This window comes from Fragaria vesca, linkage group LG3 (assembly GCF_000184155.1).
Source record: "Fragaria vesca subsp. vesca linkage group LG3, FraVesHawaii_1.0, whole genome shotgun sequence".
NCBI classification, from domain to species: domain Eukaryota; kingdom Viridiplantae; phylum Streptophyta; class Magnoliopsida; order Rosales; family Rosaceae; genus Fragaria; species Fragaria vesca.
Window position 1 is genome coordinate 7,887,633 of NC_020493.1, and position 23,430 is coordinate 7,911,062.

General features: G+C 37.9%; 3 protein-coding genes across 3 annotated transcripts; 1 reads left to right on the forward strand and 2 right to left on the reverse strand.

Moving 5' to 3' along the window:
* Nucleotides 1–98: 98 nt before the first annotated feature.
* Nucleotides 99–10,888, reverse strand: LOC101295118 (probable receptor-like protein kinase At1g30570-like). Its single transcript, XM_004295554.1, has 4 exons — nucleotides 10,760–10,888; nucleotides 9,811–9,961; nucleotides 2,993–3,087; nucleotides 99–2,797 (listed from the first exon to the last, which is right to left on the reverse strand). Exons 1-4 carry the CDS (start codon nucleotides 10,886–10,888, stop codon nucleotides 233–235), a joined length of 2,940 nt encoding a protein of 979 aa, XP_004295602.1. The 3' UTR covers nucleotides 99–232.
* Nucleotides 10,889–13,381: 2,493 nt separating this feature from the next.
* On the forward strand, nucleotides 13,382–19,780 carry LOC101307569 (WPP domain-associated protein-like). The gene is made up of 6 exons (XM_004293936.1): nucleotides 13,382–13,691; nucleotides 14,068–16,711; nucleotides 17,628–17,754; nucleotides 18,626–18,727; nucleotides 19,312–19,387; nucleotides 19,502–19,780. Exons 2-5 carry the CDS (start codon nucleotides 14,181–14,183, stop codon nucleotides 19,360–19,362), a joined length of 2,811 nt encoding a protein of 936 aa, XP_004293984.1. The 5' UTR covers nucleotides 13,382–13,691; nucleotides 14,068–14,180; the 3' UTR covers nucleotides 19,363–19,387; nucleotides 19,502–19,780.
* Nucleotides 19,781–20,028: 248 nt separating this feature from the next.
* LOC101295406 (2-succinylbenzoate--CoA ligase, chloroplastic/peroxisomal-like) lies at nucleotides 20,029–22,767 on the reverse strand. The gene is made up of 10 exons (XM_004295555.1): nucleotides 22,568–22,767; nucleotides 22,411–22,483; nucleotides 22,156–22,327; nucleotides 21,929–22,027; nucleotides 21,602–21,699; nucleotides 21,257–21,450; nucleotides 21,027–21,172; nucleotides 20,608–20,969; nucleotides 20,255–20,469; nucleotides 20,029–20,158 (listed from the first exon to the last, which is right to left on the reverse strand). Exons 1-10 carry the CDS (start codon nucleotides 22,765–22,767, stop codon nucleotides 20,029–20,031), a joined length of 1,689 nt encoding a protein of 562 aa, XP_004295603.1.
* Nucleotides 22,768–23,430: the final 663 nt, after the last annotated feature.

Consider the following 23,430-nt stretch of genomic DNA (forward strand, 5'->3'; position numbering starts at 1 on the left):
AGGAACGGCAACTCAAGAGTAGTCTCCTTTTTGAAATAAACAGTTAGCAACTATGGATCAGTCTTTGAGAAACATCAAACTATAATGGCCAATAACTTGGTATAAGAGGATTATATTACAATGAATGAGATGAAACCTACAAAGACATTGCAAAAGCAACTTAAAGTTCATATCAATTGAATTAAGTAAAACAAATTTGAAAGAATCTATAATGCAATATAATGAACACATTTCACTTCCTCACCATCTCAACTCCTTCTGTAGTAGATTCATTAAACCCTCTACTAGTAGATTCTCTGCTGCAACCAGTCTCTTCATCAAAACTGGTAGCTTCCCTCTCTTCTGCTTCATCCACAGCTAAACCCCCAAAGCCCTGACTACTTGTGAAAGAATGTTCTCCTGCATTTTTCCGTAGCCATGCTTCGTGGAGTTGCAAGACATACTCCAAGTGCCACAAAACTTCCCCCATTGTTGGCCGGCTCTTCCCCTCATCAGCAAGGCATTTCTCTGCTATGTCCCCAAACTTCTTCAAGGACTCAGGACAGTAGTTTCCTTCAAGATGAGTATCAATGATGGTTTCAAGTGACCTGTGTCTTTGCCACTTCATTGCCCATTCTGCAAGATTGATCTGATCTTTTGGCAAGGTTGGGTTTATAACTGGCCGAGAACAAACAGCCTCAAACAACACTACACCAAAAGAGTAGACATCTGATTTCTCTGTCAACTGCTGTCGTCGAAAATACTCAGGGTCTAGATATCCAAAGCTTCCTTTAACTGCAGTACTAACATGGGTATGGTCCAAAGCAGGACCAGTTTTCGACAGTCCAAAATCAGACATCTTTGCTACAAAGTTCTCATCTAGCAGTATGTTGGTTGTCTTAACATCCCTGTGGATTATCCCCCTATCTGCTCCCGTATGAAGGTAGTGCAGTCCTCGAGCAGCACCAATGCATGCTTCTACTCGTTGCTTCCATGTCAACGGTGGGAGTTCACTTCCAAAGAGATGACTTCTGAGAGTCCCATTTGCCATATACTCATAAACCAAGATCATCTCATTTTGCTCGTCACAGAAGCCAATCAAGGACACCAAATGCCTATGCCTGAGCTTTGAAAGCATCTCAATTTCCGTCTCAAATTCAGCCAGGCCTTGCTGGGACTGGGGGTTGGACCGCTTGATTGCTACAAGTGTGCCATCTTCAATCTCACCCTTGTAGACCTTTCCAAAGCCTCCAACTCCAATCACTAAACTTTCATTAAAATTATTAGTTGCAGCACGAATCTCGGGTAACAAGAACCGCTTGCCAGCTCTAGTAGGGGCCACAGAACCATGCTGATTCTTGCTTCCTGCTGATCCCTTGGCATTGACAGTGCTGTTTACAAGGAACAATGGCCTCCATCCAGGGGGGGTGGTTTTGGTGTCACTTAATTTTTCTCTTCGGCATTTGCAGAAATAATAAACTATAGTGACTAGAATGGCAACAGAAGCTAAACCTGCTCCAATTGCCCCCCATAGAATTGCAGTTTTCGAACTTGCTTTAGATGAATTGGCGCTCGACTCATAGTTGTCCACAAAAGCAAGATTCCCATTTCGGCTGATCTTGAAGATCTCCAAGCCATTCAAGAGAGCATCAGTTCCTGCAGCCCCAACAGCTGTGTCAGGACCCAACTGAATCCACAGTGTCTTGACCTTCGAAGACACCACATCAAAGAAATCCTGATGGTATGCTTTGTTCATCCCTCCTGCTCGGACAAACACATTGAAATTATCTGCTGCAGTCCTGTTGTTTATGTAGACTCTGAATATTCTCTGGTTTGCCTTGTCAAAAACTAGCTCACAGAAATGTAATCGGACCAAATAATCGAAATCAGGATCCACTTCAAACTTCCATGACATGTTGAACCTTTTCTCCAAGACTTCATTGTTGGACATAGTTCTTGCACTCTCATAGACTAAAAGAGGAGCCACTGAGGATTCATTCACAGACGAATAGGTAATGTTGGAACTGTTTTTGATTTCTAACCCGGCATTAGCTGTGATCATGTAGCTGGTATCCACCTCCCATTTTCTCCAAAGATCTGAATCCTGACTGGGACTAACTTCAGAACCACCAACATTTAACCTGTACATAGTTTCGATCCCCTGCCAACTTACATTAACATTTGCACCATTTCCACCCACTTTACTAGCTGATCCTGCGAAGAGCTCTTCTGTAGCTGGAACAATCTCGATAGCATTAATAAACCCGAATTTCTCCTTATCCGGGATGAACTCAATGACTAGTGCATCCCTATTGATTGCCAAAACATACTCCTTGACTAACGAAGAAGTCAAATTGCTTCCTGAACTCTGCAGGTATGCATTTTTCTGTGATATCTCACCCGGAACCACAAATTTCTCAACCAGTTTCAGACCATTTGCCAATACTCCAAATGAAGACACATTTACATTGTAGTCATCAAAGGAGAAAGGGCTGAAATGGAGCCTAACAAAGTAGTCTCCCCTAACACCTTGGAATGTGTAGTTCAAGCTACTACTGAACATTCGAGCTGTTTTATAGAGCACCCCATATGTCGAATCATCAACACTTTTGATATCAGTGAAGGCATCAATTCCATTGGAACTGAGAGTGATGTTGTTGTTAGGGGTTAAGTCTCCAACCCATTTCCTACCACTCACAGTGACACTGGAATTTGTACCACAGTTTATCAAAAAAGACCTCGATTGAGCTTCACAAGTCTTTGAAAACACAAAGACTATCACCAGAAAAAACAGCCTAAAGTTCTCCATCAACAAATTCTACAATTTCTAATGGCCAAACAAGAACAACACACAATTTGGAGCTAAAAACATGAAACCCCAACTCCTAACTACATCATCATCATCAAAGCCTCAATCAGAAAAAAACTGAAACACTCATATGAACAAATAAAGATTTGTGGGTGTCTCAATAACTTGAAGAAGGTGCATTCAGACTAGCAGCAACATAGTTACCTTCATAACCATCACTGCTATGAACAAAGACTGGTTTTTGAAACCCACCTGAGACTTTCTCTTCAAAACTCCACAAACCCAATCAGCTTGCAGATCTGAATAATGAAAAGATTGAAGCTTTACCCAAAATGGGTGGTTCAAGATAGCAAAGATGACAACTTTCTTCAAGAAAACCAGGAAGAAAGAACATGAAAAAGAATTGAACTTGAGAAATGAGGGAAGGGAACATGGGTTGTTGGTGAAAACAGATTGGAAAAGTTCATATCATCCTGCTTTTGTCTTTGTTTCCTTTCACAAAGAAAGAGCCAAGCATCTGACAAATGACAGCATTAAGTTTCTGTACTTTATTATAAACTCCAATGTAACTGCTGCAACAGGTGGAGTTTCTTATTGCAATTTCATTTTCTCTCAAGCAATAATCTTTTCCTTTCCAAATTCTAAATTAAACATTTATGAATATGAGAATGGCAATTGGCAGATGTAGGCTGCCTGTAATGGGGTTCCATTATTTATGAGGGGGGTCACATGCTCATGTCTTGAAGATGATATACAGTGTTTTTGTTTATGCAATTATTCTGTGTTGCATTTCTAATTCTACCCCTGAGTTTCCAATTATTGGTGTTCCAATGTAAATTGTACTTCTCGTCCGTACCAAGAGTACCCCCTGAAGAGTCCTTTGTGACTTGTGAGGGACACTGAACTATGGTCAGCAGTGAATCTTGCCATTCTTTAAGCCATGTTTCTGTGTCTCTGTTTTTGTTCTTGGCTCTATGAACCTTCCTTCTCTAACTACATTCATTTTCAACTATGTTGGATTGCCTATTGCTTGTCTTTTTTCTTTTTCTTTTTGCCAAATTTAATTTTGAAGGGACAAGTTGTGAAAACTATACAATTTTCTAAGGCAATGTCTGAAAATTGTATCTAACATAGTCGCTTATGCTTCCTAGCAGAATAAAGATAATGTTACAGTGGACCCAAAAATAAAATCACATTTTCATTTTTTTCCTAACTATTTATCTATCAGCTTATATTCGTGATTCAAATTTAAGACTTTCATTGACATGAGAGTGACTAAATATTTATAGATAAATTCTTATGTAATTAGATCATGAACTGAAAATAAAGACAAAGTAGAATCATGATAGGTAGCTAATCTGATGCAAAGTCACTTGTTAAGCTACCAAACAACCTAATTCACAGCTCATCAATTGATAACTAAATTTGCCAGAATAAATTGGTGTTATGAGCTTTCAAAGGGCAAATGCCTCTAGGTGCAAGTTGGTATTCAAAAAGAAAATAGAACTTCTATTTGTCCACATCAGAGGCAGACTGAATTTGAAGGATGAACAGATATTATAGGCCTTTTCTCTGATGTGGGGTAGCAATTTTCTCTTGTATCCAAAGTGAGATTGATGAAGATTCAATGAACCAGAAATTAAGATCAAAAAATGAACCATTCCCACTCATTCAACAAAACACTAAAAATGATAGATCAAACAATAAGTTTACAACATAAATTCCATTATTAGGCAACAAATTAATAAGATCTGTTAGTTAATCTGTGTATCCATACCAGCTAGCTATCACCCTTTTAGCAAAAATTAAACTTAATATTTATCTTGTAATGATTGATTGACTTTACTAACAAAAATCAGATCTCAGTCCTATAATGGAGATATCACTTCAAGACAAATACCAATTCTAATCATTTCATCAAGTCAGGGCACCAGAATTAGCAGTATAATCTTCTTCTTTTTAGTCTGTCTATTTGGTAGTATTTGAATTATTAAGTTGGTGGGAAAAAAGAAAATTATTCTAGTCTCTGAAACTTGGTACAGAATTCAAAATCATGTTTTGCAAGCACAATAATGCAACATTGCACCGACTCTATGATTCCACTCCGTCTCAGTGCTTGTATTCTAAGATTGAATTACATGAAAATTCTTGAAATCCATCATTGTCAAGGCTCTTGTATTATTTTAGGTCAAAGTCTAGAAAGTGTACTTAATACTAGAAAAGAAATGTGGTTAGAATAATGTAATCAAATTGAAGTGACTTGAGTAAAAGACCAACAAAAGTGTATAGTATAGATTTGATATAGCACCAACCTTGACTAATTTATCAGATTAATTGCCGTCTGATTTCATGGATCTTTCTTGTCTCTTATTTGCTAAAAAGGGCTGGCCGGTTCATAGTATTATTGGAAAAAGATAAATGAATGGTGGTTGACATACAAATCATCAGCCAATGTTTATAATTTTGATTTCTTGTTGATTCTTGTCCAACTTCATGATTTCTTCACAATGTTGTTTTTGTCTTCTGGTAATAGAGATTGAATGGGGTAAAGTAATGCTTCTATGGCCACCCAAGACTAATATTTGGAGGCAAATTTGGCTCAAGGAATAAGCCTTTGTTGCTTAAGCTCATCTTCTTCTAATTATAGGGTTCTTGCTCTTCCAACTGCTGCTCTCTAAGTGAGAAATTCCAAATGTTCATCATCATTCAATTGCCAGTCGCAGCTCGATAGAAATTGATTTGTTAAAGTCAACTCTGGTGATAATGGAGTTCATTTCTGGTGTTAAAATCAACTCTGGTGATAATGGAGTTCATTTCTGGTGTTAAAATCAACTCTGGTGATAATGGAGTTCATGGCATGCATGCAATTGTTACATTTCAAAGCTTCACAGTTCACACACTCAATGTGCTGGTTCATAGGAATACTATGTTTTGGGCAACCAGCTGGGAGTTAAGTGACTGGCTTAGGATGATCATATTAATTAAAAATACTGAATCGCAGCTCCCTTAAGTTTATGATGATCACAACCTGGAAACTCAATTACATATATACAAAACTGTCTTTCACTAAAGAAGAGAGGGGAAAAAACTACTCAATATCGAGTGAATAATATTCATCAGTTCATCCATCAATATTTAGTGTACAATACACTGATACAAAGAAGCACGAAATTAATACAACACTAGACGCAGCAAAAACAGTGCAAGCGCACACAAGAAGTAACAAGTAAGGGCACATAAAGGAAAAGCACAATCATTCATTAGGTTTTCGAAGGATCGATCACCGAGTGTCTCATTGTCTAAGCTGGGCAGGAATAAAGGCACACTCAGGAAGAGCAGAGCTCTGACAACCATCATATTTCCTCTATGAGGAAGAAAATCAGACTTCTATACATGTCACTTAATTAACAACCAAACTAGCTTATGCATGTGTGCAAGCAACATTATGTGCTGATCAGCAGGACCGGGCGACCGGCATAGCTCCAACAACATTAAGATCAGCAGCTACGCAGTTCAATGGTGTCGGGTACGTACAGTATATAGAAGATTGAACAAAAGAGTTGGTTAGAATAAGAGTTGGCAACATAAGTGCAGCTTATAGGATGCAGTATGTACACTAGTTAATGAATGTAGTGAAAGACTGGTGCTCACCATTTTCATTTTTGAAATAAGTACGGTTGCAGTATCAGTGTCGGCATACAACTATATAGCAGGCTCTTCAGGTAACAATGTTTCAGGAGTTGTCTGATCCTTGAAAATAAACATAGAGTTGTTATTTATTTTGATAAGCCAGCTAAGATTGACTATCTATCACCTTACAGTGAGAAATTGCCCATGAATTTTCAATGGAAAAAGTTCCGAAAGAAATTATCCAAGAACATGTTAGAGAAGAAATTGTTTATGTTGATATGGTTATCAATGTGGAAGAAAACATGCAGCCTCAAGTAAATCATTCAGAATCAGATATCAATAAATAATGCAATTCTAAATTCCTAGAAGAATTCGTCCAAGTTGCATATGACAAACTCATCTTTGACGTTGAGTTCATGATTGTGTCATTAGAATATGACACGACTCACCCCAAATTTCACCATGAAACCCAGAGTAAGTCGTGCGGGGACCACCTTCAAGGAAAATTTACCGAAAAATCGGCATAACCTCCCTTGAAAATGAACAACCCTTCCTAATAATACCTGCAAACACTTCTGAAAATTTAAATCCAACCTTAAACTCCTGGAGCCTCCGTGCTCCCCAAATCACAACACCACCCAAATTATTTACTAATCTAAACAAATATCATATCCAACCATTTACAGGTTCAGAGCAACTCTAACAGGAAGAAAGGAAACATAATAAATTAACAAGCGGAAGCTATATGATGACTATGCCTCATCCCCATGTACGCCTGACCTCAACTATGCAATCCTGCAAACTGGGCATTTTTAAAACAAAGAGCCCAGGGAAAAACATTTGAAACACATTAGAGTGAGTGGACAAAAATAAATTAACGAATAAAATATTTATGTTTCCCCAAATCAATTTCCAAAGAAAATCGAATGTATGCTGCAAGCGATAAAACTTTTATCTCATAAATGTCGAGCCTCTCAGGCTCTATAATATATGTATGTATTTACAGACGTCCATACTCCCTATATAAATTAATGGGTCTATATAGGGCTACTACGCTCGCGTCCAACGCTCACGTCACGCCTTAATGCGGTGCTACACTACGCCATTAAGGTGGACAGACGGGTGTATAAATATGTGCTCATACCCCCTATATGAATTAAACACTCATATAGGGCTACTACGCTCGCGTCCAACGCTCACGTCACACCATAATGCGGCTATATGCTACGCCATTAAGGTGGACAGACACATAGGGCTAGCTAGCATTTATATACATACTCTCCTCAATATACATATTTATACTCACCGAAAAATCCCATTTTTCGGTAACTCTTCAAGAGAAATAAAAGCGTCACAATTAAATGACGTCAAAACTCCAATAATTTTAAATGTTCAACCAAAACCATAGCATGCATATTATTTAAAATAAAAGTTCACTCACAACTTTAGGCATAAGCCCGACGAAATCCAAATCGCCACTCCAAAGAGGTTTCCTCGAACCCTGGCACAAATATAAAATTAATTTCCCAACTAAAACTCCAATATTTAACAAAATAGGCAAAATTAACCGAGGGTCATAGCTACGCTCATCATTGCCTAACTTTGATATTCTTAAATCGAAACGATCCGAACTTAAATATCATACTCGGCAGCCGTAATTACAACCTCCCCAAAAATACGACTTAAATACTATGGCCTGATTCTACATTAATTAATCGCCAAAAATACCACACTTCGGAAATTCATAAACCTATCCAAAACTCATCCAAAAATAAATCACTTCAACAAACTCCCCTTAATATTCTAAATTTAAAACCCTAAAAATCTTCCAAACAGTGGCGGCGCCGGCGCCGGCTCCGCCGGCAGCGCCGGCCGGAGGCCGATTCCGACGACCTCCAAATCCTACCAAATTTTAACAGTAGCTTCCTCTCCACTCCCTCTACAACTTTCCTAACTAACACAAACCCAAAATCCAAGCCTAACTAGGTCAAACGAGCAAAAACATCTAAAACACCCTAGAACTTCCACCTCTAATTTCTCCTTACCTGAAGCAAACCGGAGTGAGCCCTTTTAGGACAAGGCAGCTGGGTTTGAGACCTTCAAAACCATACCAAGCTTGCCCGGATTGGTGGCCGGAGGAGGGAGTTCCGGCAAAGTGAAGCTTTGGACAGTCGGACCTTTCGGGGGAGAGCGCTCCTTCACGGCAGAGCTAGGGAAGCTGCTACCGGTCCAGGGAGGTAGCTGGGATGATGGCCGACCGAACGAGACCGGTGTGGCAACGAACGGTGGCCGGACGGCGGCGGGAGGACGACTGGAAAACTGGGCAGCGGGAGGAGCTCGGGGAGAGAGAAAACCGGGAAGAAAAAAAAAAAGAGAAGGGAGAAAATGGCTTTGGGCCTCCTCCCCCCAAACCGGTCCAACTTAATACCCACTTGAAAACAAACCCAACTCCAAAAATAAAACACCCCGAAAAATAATACCCGAATAAAAATTACCTTTTACTATCTAAAATTTACCATTTTTACTGTTGTCATATTTTCTCCCACGAATAATTCCCCGAAATTAATCGTCCCTCAAAACACCTCTAGGGACCGATTAAACTATTACCTCAATGACGGAGACGGTAAAATTCTTATTATAACCAAGCTAATAAATAAGGTAAAAATTTAAGGGTCGGGATGTGACAGAATATGTAGAAGATCATGCCTTTAATCCACATGGTCAATTGTCTAATTTGTTATTGGGTTTTTCGTCCACATAATCTCATCTTGCATCAGACTCCTCTACTTAAAAAGAACTCGACATTGAGTTTATTTTGAATGAGAAACGAGAATATGTGAACGAAAAACCAAATAACAAATTAGACAATTGACCATGTGGATTCATGACACGATCTTTTGCATATTCTAATGGCACATCATGAATTCAACGCCAAAGATGAGTTTGTCATATATGCAACTTGGACGGATTCTTTTGAGAATTCAGAATTGCATTCTTTATTGAAATCCGATTCTGAATGATTTACTTAAGGCTGCAAGTTTTCTTCCATATTGATAACCATGTCAACACAAACAATTTCTTTTCTAACCTGTTCGGATAATTTCTTTCGGAACTTCTTCCATTGGAAATTCATGGGCAATTTCTTGTGTAGCTTCTTTCGTTGGACATTCATGGATAATTTCTTGTGGAACTTCTTCCGTTGGAAATATATGGATAATCTCTTGTGGAGCTTCTTCAATTAGAAATTCTTCTGGTGGTCAAAGCAAACTTGTCAACTTTTAGTTTCCTCTCTTCCACCTTAGAATGATACTTCTTGATAGAAAAATCTCTAGGTTGAAATTTTCCTCTAAGAAGACCTTTCATCTTCCTCCATGTTCGAACAAGCTCTTTACCTTGCATCTTTCTTGCTCTTTGCAAATCATCCCACCAATTGGCAGCAGTGCTCTTGAGACGGTTAGAAACAATCTTACTCTGCTTGTGTTCTAGAACCTCTATGATCTCGAAGAATCTATCCACCTCATTTAGCCAATCTAGAAAGTCTTCCTGATGCATGTAACCAGAAAAATAAGGCATATTTGGCGTAGATTTGAAAACCTGATTAGCAGCTCAATTTTGCCCATTGAATTCTCCTCCTCGATGTCTCTTGCAGTTGTTGACATTCGTTCGAAATTCTCTTATATGAGCTTGAATGGTGTTAATCGTAACAATTATTTGAGTGAAAAGGCAATCCAAAGCTGCTCTTATAACTGGTTCATAGGCCATGGATAATCAAGTAGATAAAAGAGACGGGAGAAACCCGCTATGATACCAACTAACGCAGCAAGAAATATGGGGGGCTAACAAGCGTTAAATCGTAGAAAAGATGGAGAGTTTATAAGCGTAAACTCATAAGTAGAACTCTGAAATTTACCAGAAAATAAGAGAAACCCTCTTAAGTTTGATTGATAATATGATTGATGAATTCAATACAACATAAAGGGTGCCTTTATCAAGGTTCTAAAAAACGCTGGGCGCTAGTCTGGCGGACAGCGCCCAAAAGATTAATCGAGGAATAATCGGTTTCTATTTTCTATATTTTATATTTTTAATACCTAGTAATTATATAAATAAAGTTATATAAGGTATTATAATATCTAAAAATACTCAAAATATAGATATAATGTCTTTTTTAGTTTATTTATTCAGATTTTATATGATAAATAATTAAAATTTATAATTATTGATCAAAATTTTTGAAAATTAAATAAATTTGTTGGAGGTGATAGGCCCATATATATGTAGAGTCCAAAAGTATGAGGTTTTTTTGTCTTTAGCAGAACCGTAACAATTATACATTCTAACAACATCATCTTCTCTTTCTGCCTCCGCCTCCTTCTTCTCTTTCTGCCTCCTTCTTCTCTTCTGCAGTTCCTCACCATCCTCTCCTTCCTCTTCTCTATTTGCTCCTCTCTCTATTCTCTTCTTCTCCATTTCATTGCAATAAAAACCCATCAAATTACAAAAATAATGAAGCCTAGACCTCAACAACAACAACAACAACAAAAAACTAGTCCCAGCCCCGCCCATCCCTGCCTAGGTGGCCAAAAAACGGCCAGCCGACTACACTAGGAGATTAGCCTGAAATCGGGGTGGCTTAGGGGCTCCGGGTGCCCAGGCGGCCGCCTAGGCCGTTTTTTAGAATACTGGCCTTTATATAGGCCTTAACTATTGACTAAATCCTATTTAGAATAGAATTAGAAAATAATAAACCTAATGGAACTAGAAATCCTAAAATAATATTAAATGTCGAATTAGAATATCAAAACGATATCTTTTAGCTTAAATCTGACATGACTCACTTTATGGGGCTCACTAAAGTGAGTCTTGTAGATCTCGTCGTTCTCATTCCGGAAAGGTATTGTGCATCCCGAATGGACATTCTGGCAAAAATCTGCTCCAATACGATACAAAATCTAGAATCTGTCTTTTTGCTCGAGAATCCTGATATATCAAAAAGAGTAATTTATGGTTATACCAATTTCCAATATTCAAATAATTTTTCTTAATGTGACGACGCTTCTTTTGTTTTGAGATTCTTTGTTGAATTTGGCTAAAATCTCGTCATGCATAAGATGATTTAAGATATATCTCTATTGTATATAAACGAGCAGTCTCTAAATTATCAAATTGTGTTTTGTTAAAATTACTCTATTAAGTTTATTCAGATTTTAAGAAAAATGGTTACTATGATAAATTGTAAAATAAAAAAACAAAATAAATAAACTGAAGAGATAATTTTGTGTTTTGTCAAAATTACCTTATTAAGTTTATTCAGATTTTAAGAAAAATGGTTACTATGGTAATTTGTAAAATAAAAAAACAAAATAAATAAACTGAAGAGATAAATTAAAAGAGAAAAACGTAGATAGTGAATTAATCGCTCATTAATTTTGGGTCAATTTTGTGACAAACGTGCGTATTTGCACCGGTAGAAGTCTAGTTCCTATGATGGGACTAAAAGAAAATTACTGTTTCAATATCATCTTAATTTGTTGTTCATCATCACCTTTTTGCTCGCATTGATCTTCTACTGTAAAGAGGGCCGCCCTGTCGGAGCAAATCTTCAAATCGATTGGGATGTTAACTTCTAAGGTCACGGAGGATGGGACTTTGACTATGTAATTTTCAGAGCAAAAACGTTGCAGGCTTTGGTAGACAATCAAGTCTCAAATGTTGCAAGTGGCTGAAAACAATCTGATTTCCTGCTGCATCATCGTCTCCCACCTTGCTTGCCACTATCACCACAACACTTCCACAGTGGACCACTTCCAGTTTCTTGAGTTGCACTAAGCTTTTAGACATTGAACAACTTAATAGATATTCAAGTCTATTACAATACCACACTCCCAAAATTGTCATTATTCCCTTGATGCATCAGTTACTTCAAACTCCTTACACGAGCCCTCGCTCCCTACTGCATCATCATGTGTTTTATTAATGTCCGTTTTCCACTAATTCTTTTCGTAAGAATTGTACAGCAGTTACTCTTCAAGATTTTGTAAGCTCTGTACGAAAAGGACTGAAGCCTGCTTGGAGAAAAGTGCACATCAGTGAAGCTTATGATCGTCTACAGTGGGTTTCAGAGTACTTTTATGCTTAAGATGGAGCTTGATGCGCAGTGCGTGTTGAATAAATAATAAGCAACATGCATGACATAAAGATACAGCAGTATTGAGATCAGTTGATCGCAGACATGATTGCTTATTAAACAAACAGGATTGTATATTTGGAAAAACTAATTGTGGAGATTATTGAAATAAATTATGGTCTAAGTACTGACAATTGATCATCAAATTATTTAATTACATCAACAGTTTCATGTTCTCATTCAAATTACCTAAAGAGTTCTATGGCATTGACTTGCACTCAGCGTTTCTCAAATGATTAATCCAACAATGATTATTTGTTACCAGTGTCTAGTTCATAATAAAGTGTGTTTTGAATTTGAAATGTACAAAACTAAAAGAGTACATTGTTTGCCATTCTCTGCTTTTCCTCACATTTGGAGAGCTCCCAAAGTGATTCTCAAAAGCAAAAGGAATTGAGAAAATACTTTTATGAAATATGAGTTCTATCATTGATACAACAAAAAATAACGTTATAATTTTGTGCAAGTTTTTTTTTTTTTTGATCAAATCATAGTATCCCAAAGGCTTTTTAGGTCTAATGACTAATCCGCCGACGCATGTGAAATGCTCTAACTATGTATTGCAGCATAGTGCCTAGCCGCTTTTTTTGTGCAAGTTTTACGACACTCCAAAATATAAAAAACTCAAATTCAAAAACCGCGCCGCAAATTGTTAAATCCTCAAATCCTCAAGCTATGTTTTTACTTTTTAGTGACGAACTAATCAAGTCTCAAACATAAAACGGCCATTTTGTATGCCCTCTAATACAAACAAATTATTCATACGCTGACGTCACAAACTCACAGGGACAAGACTTCCCAATTCCAAGGCGAGAGTCAGGCCAGTGGCAATTCTCGTAATTTCAGACAGTATTTGGGGGCCAAGTCCTTCCAATCCCCTCTCCCGCTCTCACCAAATCCAATAACTGCGAGATTTCTTCCCCTCCATAAACCCTAGAAAACCAGACCCACCCAGAAAAATCAGAAACCATTAATCTGCAAAGAACCCGGCTTTTCCCTAATCCAACGGTTATTTCGTGATTCCAGACGCGCCCTGACCGTTGATTTTGGCCGAGCTTAGCTCCTTGAGCTGATTCACTACTGCAAGTAAGTGGCTTTCTGGGTTTGGCATTTTGGGTTGTTTAGGGTTAAAGTTGCTTTTGTTTGTTGTTAGCTGAAATTGGTTTAGTGGAAGCTCAAGTTGGGATGTGAGGGAAAGTAGAAAAGAGCTGAAATTTATAGTTGATTTTTGGTGTTTGAGCTTCAATATATGTTTGTGCTGTGTTTGTTTGGTGAGAAATGGATAAAATGAGAGATTTTTAAGATGGGACTAGAATAGAAACTATGGATTTGATTGGCCCCCAAGCAGGTTTTTGTAATTTGGTTCACATTTTTGAGTAGAAAGGATTGGGGCTTCTTTGTTTAATGTGATTTATGATTTTTGCCGCGTATGGTTATGATTTTGTTTTATGAATGTTTGCAGTTTTGTCAATGTGCATGGTGTTTTGGTGTTTCTGGTGGCTTGAGTGAGTGATTGGGGCAATCTGGTACTTGGTGGTGATGTTGTTTCGATATATGTGAAGAGCATTAGAGGCTATGGAGAGTTTGGAAGTCATGGAGAATGGTGTTGGATCGTGCAATGGTGGGATGGAGCAGCTGGAGGTTATGCATAATGGTGTTGAAAAGTGCAACGGTGGGATGGAGCAGCTTAGCAATGGTGTGAAAGAAAGTGATCATCTGGGTGTTGACATTCTTGAGGATTTGGAGTCTTACATGCAAGATATTAATGACCGGTTGACCATATCGAGGATGGTGAGTGACTCGGTCATCAAGGGTATGGTGACTGCAGTGACAGAAGAGGCAGCTGAGGAAATTGCTCAGAAAGAACGAGAGGTGACTAAATTGAAGGAAATGTTGCATGTTCATCACGTGGGTGTTGATGAGAACGAATTCTCAGGGTCTTCAATAATGCCCCGATTGCCAACAGGTACCCAACATGGACTTACTCCTATAGGTAGCAGAGATGGAATTCAGCAGCCTAGTGCCCTTGAAGCTTTTTCTGGGCATGATAGAATAGCAGAAACTTTGGTCCACTTAAGAGGTACTACTAACAAGGAATTCAAGAAGCTCAAAAAAGAAATTGATAGCATAAGAATGCGTAGTTCAATGAAGAGGATTAGTTTCGGTTCAGGTTTGGGTGACATACTGCAAGATAAAGTATCTGACAAGTGGGATGTGGAAAGAACCTTGGATAGTCTGAAGACTACAATAGAAAGTGTCTATCAACAGGTGGAAGAAATGATTCACTTGTCAAAGACATCAGTATATGAGTGGCAGCTGGAGCAGGAGTTTAAAGCAAAAATTGAAGCAGAAATTGAAGCACTTGTGATGAGTAATTGTATTTGGACCGTTGGAGGAAACATGAGGGATTCCTTTTGTGATGTAAAAACTGTGAACTGGGATGGAAAGATGAAAGAGATATCAGGTATACGTGATGAACTAGATGCTATTTCTAAATCACTATCTGTCTCTGACAATGGGCAGCTATCTTCTCATGGATCCTTGGAAGGTGAAGAAGAGAGTAGCAATGGTAAAAAGGGTGCCGGTTCACACCGCAACGTATTGAACTATCTTAAATCAGCATCATCATTACCATCAACAATAACAACAGCAGCAGCAACATTATCAGCATCAGCATCAGCATCAGCAGCTTCATCTCTATGGGAAGAAAATGGTATACATGATGAGAAAGAAATTAATATGGAAGAACATTTGGATCCTGTCTTGCTTAAGCATATGAATAAAGAAGAATTGATAAGTCATTGCAAGAATGAGATTACTAAACTGAAGAGAAATCATGAGTTAAAAATACAAGATCTGACCGAGCAGCATTTCAGCTACAGGAGGGAATTGCTGAGAGAAAAGGGACCCTCTCTAACAGTGAAGAAGAATAAGGATTTTGATATGTTGAGAAAGAGAATCTCTGAGGTGATTTCTAAAGTAGATGAAATTCTTGTAGAAAAGGAGGAAGTGGATACATTGCTTCCTCGTACATGTGGCAGCAATGAAGAAAGTCTCACCAGTTTGAAAGATAAAGTGGAATCACTCCTCTCAGAAAACCATCAACTCAGAGATTTGCTCGAGGATAAGAAGAGAGAAATTAAGTGCCTTTCACTACAGATTTCTGAAGCTTCGGAGAACCTGTCACAACACACTCTGGCTGAAGCAAAGTTATTGAATACAGTTGGAAATCTTAAAGCAGCTATGGAAGATGCTCACGTTGAAGCTGTAATTGGTGAAGATCTATTTGCTGGTGTTGTCAGGGAAGTGGTGGATGAGGTCAAACGTATTGCTGAAGAGTCACAGGTGGAAAACAGTATTCTGCATGGAATTTACAAAAGTATATTCGAAGAAGCTTTTCATGATGCTGAACCTGCTAGCAAATGTCAATCGGAAGATTTGAATATGGAGTCCATCATAATGCAAGAACTGTGTGACGTTATGTTCAAAGATGCTTTGAAGGATGCTGAGGAGAAACTCAATGAGCTGAACATCAAGTATATTGATGAATATGAACTTCGGGTTTTGCACGAGATGCAAAAACGAGACAAGGAAAAACAATTAAAAGTAGAGGTTGCAAACAAAGAGAGATTACGGCAAGAAGTACTTATTTTGGTAGAAGAAAAGGAGCAGTTGGCACGAGATGCAGCAGCTGCATTGGCAAACGAAAAAGAACGATATGAATTAGCTGCTCAAGAGGTTATAAATTTAAGGGGTGAGATATGTCAACATCAGAAATTGATTTCAGAAAGCCTTAAAGTTTCAAATGCTGCAAAGCGTGATTTGGTTGAGGCGTTGGAGCAAAATGATAGACACAAGGCAGACATATCTAAGTTAGAACAGAAGCTTGCAGTAGCAGTGAAAGAGTTGAGGCAACTTGAGGAAGATAGAAGGATGCTTCTTGATGTCAACCATGAGAAGCAGATTGCTGAATCTTTGCTTAAAGCAAAAGAGAGGGAGCTGAGTGAGCAATTTGAATCAATAGCTGTCTATGTCAGTGGATTATTGAAATCGTTTACTGATTTTGAATGTCGAGTGACACAAGATATATCGGGGAAATGTTCGAGGTACTTTGCACAACTTTTGCTATCTTTGAATGCTTTTCTTTTCTGTGCCTTTGTGCCGTAATTCTGTATATAAAATTGATCCTCCGGTCTTGCATGTTTCCTGAGACTTCTCTACACTCAAAGCCACACATCCATAAATGTATCTTAATTTGTTCTTTGATTTTTTGAGTACCTGGAAAGAGATATGTATGTGGGTAGAACTGTTATGTAGCAGACCAATTTGTTTAATCAGGTAATAACGTTTTATGGATTCATTTAATCAGGTAAGAACGTTTTATGGATGCAATCCAAAAAGTTTGACAACTTCTTCAGTAGCTCGTGTTCATTATTTTTGGATAGCCTCTTTTGATAGGCTTTATTATAATAGGATATGAGATTTCAGTATGTTCGTTGGGGAAGTTTTGAATCGTGTTTACCCCCAGTTTAGGTTTTTTCTTCTACTGTGTTCTCTCTCCATTTCTACATCAGTTTCCCTTGTTCTTTGTTCGCTATTTGATCTTAGTTGGCCAAATCCATCAATTTTTTTTTCTCATAAAACAGATCAATCCAATGAAGTTACTTGAATTTTTTAAATGAAGGCTTGGTATATGCAACTTGTCACCTATTTATGTTTTCACGCAACTTCAGTGCCTTTATCTTTTGAAATGCATTGGCATACCAAGAAAATTGAGCCTGCAGGGGCAAAAGATGGAATAAGTATGCAAGGAATTTGCAATGCAAAGGAAAAGTACATGTTGAGGTTGTTATGTCTCTGTTGTCTGCTGTTTCTTTTTTTGTGCATTTTCATGGTTTGAATTCTGTTTTATTTTAATGTTCCGACTGACTTATAGATTGAATTACAGGACTTGAGAACTCTGATTGTCCTTTAGCTAGTTGTAAAGTTCTGATTTTGTTTTTTGCACGGTCATGTTTTCAGGTTGAAAAGTTTGACTTCTCAGTCACATGTGCTTAAACAAAAAGCTGATGTACTTGTAAGACGAGGAATGCTGTACAAGCAGAGATTTGAAAAGAAATGTGCTGACCTTGAGAAAGCTGAAGCTGAGGTATGTATAGTAGACAGGTAACATGTATGTATATATATCAACATGATCTCTTGGCCTCGAATTCGATTCCATGCTATGGAACTCATGGACTGAATTGATTGCATATAATCGAGATGCATTGTTTGATATTCAATTGAACGCCATCTTTCCCCATTCACCAGGATATGCCTTCCTTTCCAGTGTGAAGCCCTAATTGTATCATATCCGGTCGTCTTTGAACCTTTACACTAGGCCATCTTCTAGGTACTTCTCTTAGGGTTCATTAACTTATTGGTATTATATATACATATTTTACATACACATATTCATAGCCTTCCTTACCAGTCTTAGGCTTGAGTTTTGTACTAGTTAGAAATTATCTTTGAACGTGTACTATGACTTAGCTATTTTTTATGCTTTTCTCTCATGCCTTTGTTCGCTCATGGTTCGATATTCTGGTGTCCTAGGCGTAGAGGAACCACACCAATCCATCCCGATCTTGGTGGTTAAACACTACTGTGGTGACGATACTGTAGGGGAGGTCCTGCGGTTTTATTTACTTGTCATAAGCATCTAGGAAATTCTTGGTAATATATGTGGGGACACTAAACATATATGTTTACACTGTACGGTGTCAGAAAGTATGCATATTGATTTACTAAAGAAGTTTATATCTCTTCCTCGTTGGCATCTATCTGTCCAATGGATGAAAGTAGATTTAAAAAGACTGAATTTGTTTTACGTAATTACCTATTATCTGCATGCTTGCCTCTTATATGTGACAGGTCCTGTATATCCTTTTTTACACTTAGTTATGCTATGAAATATGAATTAGTCGTGATATTTTAAATTTGAAGAGTGTATATAATGGAGTGTACATATCATTGGACAGGTTGATCTTTTGGGGGATGAGGTGGAGACTCTGTTGAATCTTGTTGAAAAAATATACATTGCCCTTGATCATTATTCACCAATATTGCAGCATTATCCTGGAGTAAGACACCTTCTTCTATTCCCCGTGATTATTTTAGCTCTATGTGCTATGTTTTAGGGGAATGAGTGCAAGGATGAAAATGTTGGTGTTAGTGAAGATACTATTGCATGTATTTGATATCCATAGAAATATTGGTACAAATCGATGGAAATCATGTAAACTTGCTTACAGAAACTCTACAAAACAAATAGTAAATTAATGGAGTAATTGTTTTAGCCACTCTAATAGGCACATATCAAAATGTATGGCATAAGGTGAATGTAGTGGTGCCTAATGGAGTAATTTTTTAGCCACTCTAATAGTCACAGATCAATATGTATGACATAAGGTGAATGTAGTGGTGCCTGATAACAAATTTTGAGACTATGTGAAAGCATGTTTGTTTACTAAACTGATGCACTACATTTAGATGATGATATGGATCCCATTTACATTAGATAATAATAACTAACTTATAACTAAATCTAGCTAATTCTAGAGCAAATAGGTTATGAAAATTAACACACTAGTATCACTGTGTTATTGTGTGTATATGTACATAAAAAAGCCTTGTATTAATCCAGCCTTTTCTCTTGCTTTTGCAGATAACTGATATCTTGAAGCTGGTGAAAAGGGAATTAAGTCCAGACAATTAGATCTGTTTGATATGCTTCTGACTTGGTAATGTTCGTATTTACTAACCATGCCATTTGATAATATGATTGGATTTATACTTTTGGTATTTTTATTTTTTATATTGTTGATGTTAATTGTTCTGTAGTTTTATATTTACAGGGAATTTACTGCCTTATTTAAAACAACCAAAATCTAAGGAAATGCTTGAAAGAGCCGGAGTCTGATGAGAAATATAATTCCTATATGTGGTGCCAAACCTTTTACATAAGCAAATTTGCTGAAGAGAAAGAGATGCAAATGGTTGCTACCAGTACTGGCAAAGCAGATGGTGAGCTTGGTTTTGGTGACATATAATCTTAGTTACGAAGTCTTTTTTGTCTAGGAGCCGAGGTAAAACCCTCGTCATGTGAAATATACTTTAGGAACTTCTGTTTCAAGTTTCACCTGTCTCATATAGGTTTATGGTCTAGTTTGTACATGTGACAGGCTGCTAGTTCAATATATATTTTGGCTTTTCACATATCATAGTTACATGTCCATTTCGTTTGATTAATGAATTCCCCATAGTTTCTAATTTCTTTTTAGTTTCATCAAAATTCTGACTTTTGAATGAGGTCATGATTCCAGTTTTGATGGAGATGGTGTATTTTCACCTCCATTTTACAATGAGAAAGTAGAAAAGGGAATCATAAATGACTGATCAAATATTGCAGATGTGACATAGCTTCTCCCCGGATTAGGTTTCTTCTTATTTTTCCAGTCGTTGTGACCGGAAATGGCTTCGTCCATACAATGAATCTTTTTGGTATTTTAAACCTGCAAGATTGATAAAGAACATGTAAACCACCATACTAGTATATTGATTTGAGGTATCTGAATAGCAAAGAATCACAGATTTCAGGAGACCATTACCCAGTCAAATTCTTCTCTTTACAATATTGTAAAAGAATCTCAGTGGAAATGTGAAGCATGTGCTCTGCAACTGAGTCTTTGGTACTTGTACTCACCCATTGCCAGTTTTCTCTTATCTGAACACAAGCGACGACCGTTTCCGTGAGACGAGCGTCTGGAATTCCAACCACAACAACGCTGGCAACCCCTGGATGTTGTAATAGGGTTCTCTCTACCTGCTTCATTAAATTTTACCGCATCAGAATTTGGTAAAGACCTAACATGAACTCTCATACACAAAGCATTATGTACAATGGCATGTCTATGATGATATCCAAGTTGTGATGCACGTAATCAATGTGTGTGATGATCACCTCTTCAGGGTAAATGTTCTCCCCTCCACTCTTGATTCGACCATTTGCTCGTCCTACAAGCCATACGTTACCATAGACATCAATGGATCCAATGTCACCTGTGTCGAGCCAAACTCCATTGTTGGACTCTGCAGCTGCATTTGCTACAGTTCCATTCCAGTATCTAAGCATCACATGTGGTCCTCTAGTTAAAATCCTACCCACATCAGAAGTTCCATCGGTGCAAATCTTCAACTCCACATGAGGAGCAGGCTTGCCAACACAAATACCTCTTGTTTGATCAACTGTGTGTGATTTTCTTTGATCAACGTTCAGGTCATACAGGGTCATGAAGGTCAGCGAAGAGCACGTTTCTGTCATCCCTGCAAAATCATGAGAGAAAATATGTAACACTGGTTGAGATTCTTGCCGATTTATACTGTATATGAGGGACTCACCATAAGCTGAGAGAAGTTTAGCTTTAGGGAACAATTTGGTGGCAGCTATGGTGAGCTCAACTGACAAACCTCCACCTCCATTTAATATCTTCTTGACATTCTGTATGCATTTAAATGTATCGTTTCCCCTGAGTACAATTAAATCACTCTACTTCAAGTCTTCAACAGAATGAATTATAATGCTACTCTCCAAAGCAAACTGATCGATTTACCTGAATTTAGAAACTAAATCGGCCATCATGGCAGGGACGGTGATTAGAGAGGTCACATTGTGTTGTGCTATGGCTTTGAGGGCAGCCTTAGCGTCGAATTTAGGTATAAATACATGGCATGCTCCAACCATGAGCATTGCTAGTGCTGATGACAAACCACCAATGTGGCAGAGTGGAGCTGTATGCAAATACACCTGCAATAATCATAGAATCATATATATAAAGCTCATTCAGTTCAGCTATTTGAGGTTCAACTCTGCTGATTCTACGCTGAATTTGAATCATAAAATCAGTGACTCACACACTTTCGATATCACATAGGTATAGAAAGCACACAATGCATACATCTTCCTCACCGTAGCCAACAACCGCGAGTTTTGCTAGGGACTGTACTATAAAGGCCGAGTGACTTATGGCAACTCCTTTTGGCCTTCCTGAGGTTCCTGGGTAAGACACAGATAATCAAAACAGAATCCCATGCAATTCCTCATGAGTTGATTACTTTACACAAATTTCAGTTCTTATAAATATGCATTCAAAGTTGTGAACTCCAAAATGGCATCAATCAAGTTATTAAAAAAACAATTTACAAATGCTGTGATTGACACCACACTATCTCAAAAATTGGATGTAAATATATAAGAACAAACAGAAGATGTAGAGAGTTCATACCAGAAGTGAAGCAAATGATCACAGCATTCTCAGGTGCCCAACAGTAATCCAATGATGCAGCCCTCACAGATTGCTTTATAATTGTTTCAGTTGTTAACACTGGCCAAACAATAATGCAGAGCAAGTAACACACAACAAACTCAATTAGCAAAATCAAACACAGAATCTTTTAGAATAAGGTCATGTACTTAATTTGATGGAAACTGCATATATACATAGTAACACACCATTAACATTCGAAGTCGATATAAAATCCGAGGAAGAATCCAGCAAAACATGCCACCTCAGAGAAGGAAAACCAATATGTTGAAGCTTAGAATACCAAGATACACAGCTATCATCAGAAACCAGCATTGCTGGCCTCACCACCTCCATTGCCAAAACTGCCTCTTCATAACTCTACACATGGTAAATTTAGTGATCTTTCACATGAAGTAATAGTAAGAACCAATATATTTTACATCTTGAAATTCACTACCTACCCATCTGTAATTAAGAGGAGCAGCTATAGCACCAACGTATGCAATTGCAAGTAACCACTCCAAATACAACTCACTAATAATCACAACAAAACCAAAAGATCAGTACTTTTTTGGATACTAATCTAAAAGCTCAATACTTGGTAGCAAAGTAACCAACCTATTGAAGGCAGCAATGGAGACGATGTCACCGGACTGGAGTCCAAGTTGGACAAGGCCCTGAGCCAGACCCATGACGCCGTCCACGAACTCCTTGCCGGTCTTTCGCCGGTTTCCGGCGATTGTGACCACAGAGTTTCGCCTGAGAGTGGAGAGGAGGCTCAGGCAGTGGCAAATGTGGGAGTCTGAGTAAGTACCCATTTCTATGGGGAGTCATCAACTGTGAATCTTTGAAGCTCTAAGCTCTGTGTGTGTGATCATGAAGCTAGTAGAGAGCTCACTGCGAGCAGAAATGTCATTGGAAGATGAGATATCCAGTTTATCTCTAATCATATGAACGTTGTTTCATACAAGTTGATACAACTGTCACCAAAAAAGAGAGAACAAGACAAGTTAGCTTATCATGTTGGAGCTCAAAAACTAAAATTTATAACAGTTTGAAGCTTTGACTTTTTGTAAAATAATCGAGTCAAGATGGGCTTAATGATAAACTAGAAAAACACATGTAAGCAACGCTAATATCCAATCCTATTCCTTTGTTCTTTCCATCTGAACCCCAACCTCAAAAAGTTGACTATCACACAACCAAAAAGTTGCAACAAGTTATATTATGCCCACCCACCATATAATATATATATAGCCATTCTCGGTTGCAGACGTCCAGACCAATGGTTTTGAAACGGATTTTTATTTTTACACCACTTTTCGATCAAATTTTCTCATCTCCACCGTCTAGTATCTAGATAATATTTTGTAGATTATCTATGCAAAATTTCAGCAAATTTGGTCATCGTTAAGGCCCTCAAAATTGTGTTTTTCTAGTATAAACATGAACCGGATAGAATTCAGTCCGTCCATTTGTTT